The 11,822-nt window shown below is 44.6% G+C and overlaps 1 protein-coding gene across 1 annotated transcript in view; it reads right to left on the bottom strand.

Annotated features, from left to right (window-relative positions):
• Nucleotides 1-11,362: 11,362 nt before the first annotated feature.
• The window catches only part of KIAA1210 (KIAA1210 ortholog), a 36,281-nt gene continuing 35,821 nt past the window's right edge, over nucleotides 11,363-11,822 (bottom strand). Inside the window, 1 exon segment of the mRNA XM_060001986.1 lies at nucleotides 11,363-11,538. Coding sequence (XP_059857969.1) covers nucleotides 11,363-11,538 — 176 coding nt within the window.

Genomic DNA, 11,822 nt, shown 5'->3' with positions numbered 1-11,822 from the left:
AAACTATGAGACCAGTGGCAGGCAGAGGCCAGATCACACAGGTTCTTATAAGGTAGAATAAGGAGTTTGTATGTTATTTTATCCATGAGTAGTGAAGGTTTTTAAGTAGAAGGAGTGAAAGAATCTGAGTTATATTTTAAGAAAATCGATCTGGTTGCTGTGCAGAGGATCTAATTGGGGGGCAAGACCCCTCCAGTATTAGCACCCCAAATTCCACCTGCCACCTTAATTCCCCTTTGCCATGCAACCTAACATATTCATAGAGTTCCAGGGATTAGGAGGTTATTGAGTAGTCAGATCAGAGATGGTGATGGTTTGGATTAGGACAGTAGCAGTTGAAGAGGTGAGAAATGGACAGATTTAAGAGATATTTTGGATGTAAGTTGTGTAAAGGAATTAATGAAGGATAGCAGGATTTTGACTAGAGCCACTGGGTGGGAAGAAGTGCTGTTTCCTAGGATGGAGAAGACAGGAGGAAGAACAAATTGGGAGAAGGAGCAAACCAAGAATTCCATTTTGTTACAATAGTCAAGATACAGAAACAACCTAAATGTCCATTGATGGATGAATGGATAAAGAAGATGTGGTATTGGGACTTCCCTGGTGGAGCAGTGGATAAGACTCCGTGCTCCCAATGCAGAGGGCCTGGGTTCAATCCCTGGTCAGAGAACTAGATCCCACATGCATGCTACAACTAAGAGTTCTCATGCCACAACTAAGGAGCCTGCCTGCCGCAACTAAGACCTGGTGCAGCCAAATTAAAAAAAAAAAAAAAGAAGAAGAGTGGTATATACATGTAATGGAATATTACTCAACCATAAAAAATGAAATCTTGCCATTTGCAACAACATTAATGGACCCTGAGGGCACTATGCTAAGTGAAATAAGTAAGACTGAGAAAGACAAATACCATACGATCTCACTGATATGTGGAATCCAAATTTAAAATAAAACAAGCTCATAGATACAGAGAAGAGATTGGTGGTTGCCAGAGGCAGGGGAATGGTAGGTGGATGAAATGAGTGAAACAGGTTAAAAGGTGCAAACTTCCAGTTATAAAATAAATAAGTCACGGGCATGTAATGTACAGTACAGCGACTATAGTTAATAATACTGTATTGCATATGTGACAGTTGCTAAGAGGTAATCTTAAAAGTTCTCATCACAAGAAAAAGAATCTGTAACTATATATGGTGATTAATGTTAACTAGACTTATTGTGGTGATCATTTCACAATATATACAAATCATTATGTTGTACACCTGAAACTAATATAATGTTATGTGTCAATTATACCTCAATTTTTAAAAAAGAATTCCATTTTAGCCATTTCAGGTTAAAGATATATGTGTGAGATAGTCAAGTGGAGATGTCAAGTAGAGTTTGTTATGACACTGTAGCTCAGAGGAGAAATTTGGGTCAGATATATCAATTTGGAAATTATCATCATTTGGACTATTTTTCAGGCCATGAAAAAGGATCAAATCACTTAGGGAAAGAAAATGCAGAGAGGTAAGTCTCAGAACAGAACCCAGAGAAACTCCAGTTTGAGGGAATCAGGTAGACAGTGACCAAAGAGGGAAAAAAAAAACCCCAGGAGACTTGTGCCACAGAAGTGCCAAAAGGCGACTATTTCAAGAATTGTGTGGACAGCTGTGGCTGACGGATCAAGAAAGATAAGAATTAGAAAAGTGATCCATGACTTTGACCATATGGTGGTCATTGAGGATCATAATAAGAACAAGAGGACCAGACTGGAAATATAAGAGTGTGGGATGCTTGAAGTTGAGATTTTTGGAAGTAATGTCGATTTTCATTAAGAAAGGTCTGGGACCCTGGGCGTGGCACTGGGAGTAGATGACAAATCATTGGAAATGAGGAAGCTAAGAACAGAGAGGCTTGGGTGTTGAATGGTGAAGTTGTCAAGGATTTGAGATGGAGAGGAAGCGTAGTGAGGTTGCCAGGCAGTCTTGAGTGTGCTTGTGATCACAAATTTGTGGCCAAACCAGTCAGGCAATTTTTAATATTTTCAGCTGCTTCAATATAGACAAAGAACCATGTGGTTCAAGTAGGCTTGGGGTTTTGCCTAGTGGATATGATAGGCAGCTAAGAGGAGAAAGGAAGTGGACTGACTTTAACAAGGGAGTGTGTATTGGTTTCCTATTGCTGCTGTAACAAATTATCACAAACTTAGTGGCTTAAAACAATACAGGTTTATTATCCTACACTTTTGAAGGTCAGAAGTCCAAAATGTGTTTTACAGGGCTAAAATCAAGGTGTCAGCAGATCTGCATTCCTTCAGGAGACTCTGGGGGAGAACCTTTTCTAGCTTCTAGAGGCTCCCTGCATTCATTTGCTTATAGCCCCCTCCTCCATCTTAAAAGCAAGCAACGTTGGGCTGAGTCTTTCTCATGCTGCCATCTCTCCAGTTTTCTCTTCTAATGCCCTCTTCCACTTTTAGGGAACCTTGTGATTGCTCTGGGCTTGTCGGCATAAACCAGGAGAATCTCCTTATCCTAAGGTCAGCTGATTAGCAACGCTAATTCCATTTTAACCTTATTTTCCCTTTGCCATATAACCTAAAGTATTCACAGGATTTCAGGGATTAGGTTGTGGACATCCTTGGCGGAGGGGTGGATCATCATTCTCCCTACCACAGAGTGATTATAACAATGTTAATGGACGGACTCTACACTGGGTAAGGAGGCAAATGGAGAAAACGATGGGCAGATGAAGAGTAAAAAAGTGGTGGAATCAATGAATTGGAGAAGTAATCTGAAGGGATTGAAGAACTGTAGCACTAGAGTAGAAATTTTCAAAATGGAGCAGTTTCTGGTGATGAAAAAGGCTCGTGTAGGATCATATCACAGAGGTGAGTATCTGATGTAAAGTTGTAGAAAAGACCAGCTAAAGCAGTCATGGCTACCATATGACCCAGCAATCCCACTACTGGGCATATACCCAGAGAAAACCATAATTCAAAAAGACACATGTATCCCAATGTAATATTCATGTAATATTCATTACAGCACTGTTTACAATAGCTAGGACATGGAAGCAACCTAAGTGTCCATCAACAGAGGAATGGATAAAGAAGATGTGGCACATATATACAGTGGAATATTACTCAGCCATAAAAAGGAATGAAACTGTGTCCTTTGCAGAGACTTGGATGGACCTAGAGACTGTCATACAGAGTAAAGTAAGTCAGAAAGAGAAAAGCAAGTGTCATATATTAATGCATATGTGTGGAATCTAGAAAAATGGTACAGATGATCTTATTTGCAAAGCAGAAATAGAGACACATATGCAGAGAACAAACGTATGGACACCATACGGGGGTGGGATGAACTGGGAGATTGGGATTGAGATACATACACTATTATGTATAAAATGGTAACTAATGAGAACCTACTGTATAGCACAGGGAACTCTACTCAGTGCTCTGTGGTGACCTAAACGGGAAGGAAATCCAATAAAGAGGGGATATATGTATACGTATAGCTGATTCACTTCGCCATTCAGTAGAAACTAACACAACATTGTAAAGTAACTATACTCCAATAATAAAAACAAAAAGCAGTCATGGGATCTTGGTGCTGATGAGCTAGAGGGCGGATTCCACGATGGTGCTTTGCTGGCACTGGTGTCCACACAGCGGAGGGAGCTCCCGGGAATGGCTGTCACCAGTGTCTGTGTTCCCAGGGTGAACTGCAGTTGCTTCTTGCCTCTCCAGGACACTCTCAAAGATCAGCAGAGTTGTAGAATTACAAATTAAAGAGTGCACCTCAGAGACCAAGAAGCAGCTGATGCATTTCGGAGTTGTTTTGCAGAAACCAGACCCCACCCAGACAGAGGGTGCTGAGCAGTGAGCACACAGTCCCCAGACGGGCTGGGGCCAGAAGATGGGTATGTTAACCCCTGTAGCCTCACCTTGTTACCTCACCACCCACCAATCAGAGAACTGTGCGGGAGCTGATCACATTCCCAGTGACCCTCTCCCTCACCTTGCATTTAAAACCCCTTCCCTGAAAGCCATCAGGGAGTTCAGGTCTTTTGAGCATTAGCCAACCCTTACTCTTCTTTTCTTGGTACCTGGCAATAAATGCTGTACTTGCCTTCACCACACACTCATAAAAAAGAAGTAATGGAAGTGAAAGTCTAGGGTGTGGGATGGGTGATCCAAGTGGATGTTAAAGTCACCAAGAATGATGAATGAGCTTCAGATTGGGGAGGACAGCTGAGCCTTGAGGAAAAAATGTAAACCCCACAAGCTAGGGGAGCCCGTGAGTGAAAAGGGGCCTTTGTCGGTGCCAGCTCAGCCGGGACCAGGATCCGGCAGGGCTGCAGCTCCTGATCAGCAGGAGGGATGGAGCCCTGATACTCCACGCCACTCCCAGGGGCTCCGGGTCACAGGCCTGTGCAGTGACCCCCTTGGGATGTGCAAGAAAGATCAAGTCCTGAGACCCCGGCACTCCTGCCGGTCCCCTGCCCCTCCCGTGGCTTCCACGAACAGCAGGAGGTGCTGGGCCTGAGGACCCTGTGCTCTTCACCCCAGGGCTTTTGGCTCCTGTAGGCAGATGACACCCCTGTGTGGGTGCTTCTCTTCGGTGAGCACCCACAGCCCGGTCTGGCTGTGACACGGCGGTCTAGGAGGCCAGGGACAGGACGAGTCACTCCCTGTGTGTGTGTGTGGGGGGGGGGGCGAGGCCTCACGGGGGGTGGGGCGCAGTCCCTCCTTGTATCCGCCATCACAGCACCACAAGCATCACAGGCGGCCGTGGGAGCGGAAACCTCCCGGGAGGCCCTGCAGAGGAGCCAAAGAGACAGGAAGAGGATGGGAAGGCCCTCTGTAGACAGGCCCTGGGCAGGGAGAAGAGAAGCGCCACTGATGGTGAGAAGAGGGATTCCAAAGGCCTCGTGATTCAGTCAACAAACAGCTACCTGTGCAGACACCATGGGGGTCACAAACTTGAAGAAGATCTGGACCGTCCCCCTGAAGGGCCTGTGCTTTTCTAGGGGAGCCAAACAATGTCCACACATCTCAGTGCAACCAGGAGAGCCTGTGGGGGAGCAGGGGCAGCAGATACAGAAGAGAAGGCTTCCCGGAGGCGGTGAGCTGGGGGCCGGGCTGTAAAGGAGAGCTCTGGACTGGTCTTCAGGGAGTGTGCCCTGCCATGCCCGGCAGGAGTGAAAACCTCTTCCAGCTGTTGTGGCCTTGGGTCCCTCCCCCGTCCCCCCTGACCCTGATGACGGATCTGCAAAGGGAAAAGACGTGGTCACTTCTGTTGACTAGCAAGGGGTAGGGTGGGGAAAGAGAGCACCTTTCCTTAAGGAAATCTGAAATCCTGGATTGTGCCAACTTCCTGACTTGGAGAAGATCAGAAGTTATGGGTGGATGGCTGGAGACGGACGGCAGGCAGCAACTGAACACCAGTGACAGGGAGTGGGACGTCCTGGGTGGGTTTGCACCCCTGGGCGAGCTCAGGCAGATGACTGAGGCCCTGGAGACTGACCCATGGACTTCTGGGCCACGTACTTGCCATGAAGAGAGTCCCAATATGAGAGCTGGGAGGAGACTCTCCCTCCATTTTGCTTTAGGTATTTCCCGGAGGCACACTCGCTCAGCATTTTCTTGTCTTCTTTGTTTGCTGGTGCCAATTAGTTCTCACTCCCAGGGACTTGGACCCAGCTCCAACCTCCTAGGGAGATAGCTTGCTGCCGCTGCAAAAGCACCATCTCCTCCAGGGTCCTCTTCACTCCTGTCATTTCATAGCTATAGTTTTTCATTGGCAACACCTTGCTCCATGACAATAGCTTTCTCCATGGCAAGCCCAGTGCCCAGTCCCACCTCCCTTCACAAAGAAGAGGCTCTAGGTGCACACCTTGTTACCAGAGACTTCACGATTGACAGCAGTCATCATGTTGTGTTTCGGCCCTGCTGAGAAGTAGAGGAGACAACTGGAGAGGATATGATTGAGTATAAATATGAATAGAATCTTGGCAAATATATCGAAACACCAACACTGTGTGCAGCTGGGAGGGCCCAGCTTCCAGAGGTCTCAGCCAACCCCTCCAAGAAGGGCCCAGGAATGATGGTGGGGGAGACAGTAAGATGGGGACTGTGGACAGTTCTGCCATCCTTGAGTTTCATGTGTCAAACAAGAACAGATACAAACGACAGTTCCAATGGCGAGTGGCATTGGTACATTGAAAGTTACCCAATAAATTTGGTAGATGTGTAAATGCATGATTTAATGAATAAAACTGATAGGTTTGGGTAGGAGGTGAAAAGGATGGGAGGGCACTGAGCTAGGCAAGAGAGGAAGGGATTGGTGGCACAAACAGGAATATGTGCTTATATAGGAGGTAGAAGACTTTCTTAGTAATAATTTTAGTAGTAATAATTATTAGTAGTAATAATTATGGCCTCAATCTGCTTTCCAGGCCCATCTGCCACGCTGCCCATGCTGGAGCCATTTCATTCCCTAGACAGGGACACATGCACACACATCTCTTCTACTATGCAGGCTGTTTTCTCTCCATGCAGAGACCTCCTTACCCTTTCCCTGCCATCCTTCATTGCTAGATAAACTCCCAGTGATCCTTCAAGGTCCAGGTGAAATGCCTCCCCTTGAGTACCTTCCCAGGCACCAACCCACTTCCTTCCTTCCCCTGTCCCAGTTAATCATTCTCTCTCCCATACTCCCATAGCACTTTGTGTTCATCCCTGTTTTAGCACTTGACACCTGTGTCATCATTGTCCAACTGTCTGCCTCTAGACCATGAACTAGAGCAAGTCATGAGACTCAGACATCTGTGAGTGAGGCCTCTCTAACACAACCCTGGGTATATAAGTGCGTACTCAGTACTTGCCTGGTGAATGATTGAATGGCTAGGATCTGTAGTGTATGTCCTATAACTTCATGGGTCAACAGATGGTATTAATATTGCTAGGCTGTTGCTGTTTATTTAAGGAGTCAATGCTGAATTGTTGTTTTTACATTGTTTTTCTGGGACTCTCTTCATATATGAGTTTTATGAAGGGCAGACCGCATTGGACTGGATTTTTCCTAACAAGTCCATAGAACTATTACCGGCCTTCTTGTCTCTGATCATAAGAGGTAGAGAAACTTTCTGATGAACTGGAAGTGGTGAAGCAGTGTGCTCATTCATGAATGAAATATTTATCTTTGCCAGCTAGACTTATCGATAGTAAAATATCACAAAGAGAAATTGCAGAAACCACTATACAAAGGCCCACATACCCCTCATGCTTTTCTACCAGTGGACAGTTATTACCAAGTATTTTGACAATGGTTTGTCTGAATTCCTTGAATGTTTTTGATTTAGCTGCTGTGTCTACTTCATATTGAGTGTCACAGAGACTTGACTCCGATGGTGTTAAGCTATGTAGCAACTTTTTGTTAAATTGGGGTGAGCAATAAGGGGCTTGAAGGTAGCTTGAACTCCAAATGAAAGATCACCTTTCATTGTATGGACAGAAGCACTGTTTTAGCATCATATCCTATACCGGTACTACTGTTCTTTATGTGTGAATTAGGACTCAGCTCTGAAATGATTAGTCACAGTAATCTTGGTCATTTCATAGCTGTTTTTCATTGGCAGCTTCCTAATGAGCTCGTCTTTGGGGTGCCAAGTGGCAGAGCTATGGGACTTCTTGAACAGATATGAGAGGTATAGTCAGATAGTCAATTAGCATTTTTATTTACTTTGGGAGAGATTTGAGTTCCAAGACCTGCCTGAGATTTTCCTGGTAGTACTTGCACTGTCTAACAAAACATGTCAAAATTTTCATACTTGTCATCCTAGGAATTTGGCAGTAACAGTATTGAGCAGACTAGGACTGAGGTGGGTGACTGCTGAGTTTAAAATGACTGACGGATTAGTAGCTATGAACAGTCCGCATGGAACTACTCTGGGTCAAATATTTTTGAAGAAGTTGAAAAAACACTTAGTATAACCTGAAGTGGAATCTGCTAAGATGTGTTACAACCGACGGTGTTAAAAAATACGTGTGGGGCTTCCCTGGTGGTGCAGTGGTTGACAGTCCACCTGCCGATGCAGGGGACACGGGTTCGTGCCCCGGTCTGGGAAGATCCCACATGCCGCGGAGTGGCTGGGCCCGTGAGCCATGGCCGCTGAGCCTGCGCGTCCGGAGCCTGTGCTCCACAATGGGAGAGGCCACAACAGTGAGAGGCCCGCGTACCGCAAAAAAAAACACCAAAAAACCTAGCATTATCAAAAAGGCAAAGATATAGTATGAGGAAAAATAGATGTTTTACAGAGAAAACGCAAAACTAGCATATGATTGTACAATATCACATTATACCATCATCAGGAAAACCAAGCACCAAGGGTTTAAATTAGCTCTGGCACCTCACAGCCTCTCTGAATTTGTTTTTTGCATGAGGCAGCACCCTACTTGGGATTTAAAGGCACAGTTATGTCTAGGTCTGCATTTCTGTTTAAGCAAAGTAGCCCCAAGGTGACAGAGGCAGACACAGTGAAAGGTATACTAAGACACTTCTGGGTTTCCTGAGAAAATGAGCTAGGTACTGTCCAGGCATCCAAAGGGAGCTCTCCATTAGTGTTTAATGTGCTTGGGGTTGGAATAGAGGGGAAGGACTTGGGGGGGAGTGGTTCACTGGGGAGGTGGGGGCTGTCCAGCCTAGTGACTGTTGAGGTGTGTGTGCCTCTAGGAATGAGGGCAGGGAAAGGCTGCTTCAATCACTTCAGGCTTCCCGTTAGCAGAAAGTCAGTTGTTCTGTGGCTTTGAGGGTGCAGTCTTGTCTTAGGTTAAAATCTTCTAAAACAGAGACTGCTGAGGGAAACGGACAAGAAACTGGGCCACTCGGAGATTTCCACTTTAAGGCTGGAGCCAGGGCATAAGACAGCTCTCTAGTGGCCCCAGACTTCCTTGTGGAAGGCTTCCCATCTGCCCCATTGAAAGCACAGCTTTTAGAATCTGCAGAATTTTGAATTTCAACAGGATCTTAAGTGCTTTAAAAATAGGATATGTATGAAGTGCAGTACACTTCTGAGCAACTAGGGAGGGTCACAGTGGCACTGGGGCAAAAGGTCAAACACTGATGGGCTAACGATGCAGAGAAGCATGATAATCCCCGAGGAATGTTATGCCCCATAGGAAGGTGCTCACTGCTGCCAGACTTGTGACACGTTGACATGGGGCACGTGGAAAGAGAGCTCTGTGTAAGTTGCAGGTGTTGGGAGCCCTCAGGGATACAAAGAAGGTGTTTCAAAGGGCAGTGGGCTGATTGGGGGACTGGCTGTGCAACATTTTTCTTGGAGACCCAGAATTTTCACTTCTACCACCTCTTCTTAGGGGGCTTTGCAAAGTTTGGAGCAGTAACCAAAGAACTGAAGCATTTAACTAGGCTCATAAAGCCTAGGAGCCAATCGTTGCACCAAATCATCTGGATGTTTCCATTAGAATGAATTTATTTGATCAAAGGAAATGACCACCTCTTAGTTGCTCCAACAAAATGTTTTAGCTTTCTCCCTTCTAAAGCGCATTGTTCAAAGTTAAAGTTTTCTCAGTTTGACAGCAGTGCAAACATGTTACATAGGTTTTTTTTATATCTTTATTGGAGTATAATTGCTTTACAATGGTGTGTTAGTTTCTGCTTTATAGCAAAGTGAATCAGTTATACATATACATATGTTCCCATATCTCTTCCCTCTTGCGTCTCCCTCCCTCCCGCCCTCCCTCCTATCCCACCCCTCCTGGCGGTTACAAAGCACCGAGCTGATCTCCCTGTGCTATGCAGCTGCTTTCCACTAGCTATCTATTTTACGTTTGTTAGTGTATATATGTCCATGCCACTCTCTCACTTTGTCCCAACTTACCCTTCCCCCACCCCGTGTCCTCAAGTCCATTCTCTACGTCTGCGTCTTTATTCCTGCCCTGCCCCTAAGTTCTTCAGAACCTTTTTTTTTTTATATTCCATATATATGTGTTAGCATACGGTATTTGTCTTTCTCTTTCTGACTTACTTCACTCTGTATGACAGACTCTAGGTCTATCCACCTCATTACAAATAGCTCAATTTCGTTTCTTTTTATGGCTGAGTAATATTCCATTGTATATATGTGCCACATCTTCTTTATCCATTCATCCGATGATGGACACTTAGGTTGTTTCCATCTCCGGGCTATTGTAAATAGAGCTGCAGTGAACATTGTGGTACATGACTCTTTTTGAATTTTGGTTTTCTCAGGGTATATGCCCAGGAGTGGGATTGCTGGGTAATATGGTAGTTCTATTTGTAGTTTTTTAAGGAACCTCCATACTGTTCTCCATAGTGGCTGTACCAATTCACATTCCCACCAGCAGTGCAAGAGTGTTCCCTTTTCTCCACACCCTCTCCAGCATTTATTGTTTCTAGATTTTTGATGATGGCCATTCTGACTGGTGTGAGATGATATCTCATTGTACTTTTGACTTGCATCTCTCTAATGATTAATGATGTTGAGAATTCTTTCACGTGTTTGTTGGCAATCTGTATATCTTCTTTGGAGAAATGTCTATTTAGGTCTTCTGCCCATTTTTGGATTGGGTTGTTTGTTTTCTTGTTATTGAGCTGCATGAGCTGCTTATAAATTTTGGAGATTAATCCTTTGTCAGTTGCTTCATTTGCAAATATTTTCTCCCATTCTGAGGGTTGCCTTTTGGTCTTGTTTATGGTTTCCTTCGCTGTGCAAAAGCTTTGAAGTTTCATTAGGTCCCATTTGTTTATTTTTGTTTTTATTTCCATTTCTCTAGGAGGTGGGTCGAAAAGGATCTTGCTGTGATTTATGTCATAGAGTGTTCTGCCTGTGTTTTCCTCTAAGAGTTTGATAGTGTCTGGCCTTACATTTAGGTCTTTAATCCATTTTGAGCTTATTTTTGTGTATGGTGTTAGGGAGTGATCTAATCTCATACTTTGACGTGTACCTGTCCAGTTTTCCCAGCACCACTTATTGAAGAGGCTGTCCTTTCTCCACTGTACATTCTTGGCTCCTTTATCAAAGATAAGGTGACCATATGAGCGTGGGTTTATCTCTGGGCTTTCTCTCCTGTTCCATTGATCTATCTTTCTGTTTTACATTTTACATAGTTTTTATAGAGGAAAAGCTGGGTTTTCAGATGTTGGCAGTGACTGTACTGAAGGTTAGGCATTCATGGCATCTGTTTCATTCAAATAATTATTAGCTTTAATTCCCCTTTTAAGGCTCTTATGCGTAATAAAAATGATCACAGTAAATAATTCACTACGTGACATTAATACAGCTATTGGCAATTATCATTTAAAATGCTGATACTCCACCCAGGAGCTATTTATTGCGTGGCGTCTTCTACGCGGCTCCATGCTTTGGCTTTCTTCTTGGCCAGGGAGAACCAGACTGGCTCATCCGGCTCAGCCGGCTGTTGTAGCACGGCTGGGAGAGTTGAAAACCTTCTGGTTTCTTCTTCCGTAGAAGGTACTTGAAATATCTTCTCATCTTCGAATCCTACTGGAACCATAGCAAATAACACACAAGCAGTTAAGAAGCCCCAGAGATACTGAAGTATGTTTATGGGATGCAGTAAAAATTTTCCTCCTTTCAGGTTTCCTCTGGCTTCTAAAAGTCAGTGCATGGGCAATGCCATAGGGTGGTATGTGAAAAGGGTAACATCAATATGGCTAGAGCCACAGGGGCCTGACATGGGAAGGCCTGAGAGAAGATACCTACAGCTATAAATGCCAATCTTTGGGTGGTTATTATTGGATTGTCTTACCCTTTTGAATTGAGATCAG

Source organism: Delphinus delphis, chromosome X, assembly GCF_949987515.2.
Source record: "Delphinus delphis chromosome X, mDelDel1.2, whole genome shotgun sequence".
In the NCBI taxonomy this organism is placed as follows: Eukaryota; Metazoa; Chordata; class Mammalia; order Artiodactyla; family Delphinidae; genus Delphinus; species Delphinus delphis.
The sequence above is the reverse complement of the archived record's forward strand: the minus strand, read 5'-3'. Positions and strand labels throughout refer to the sequence as shown.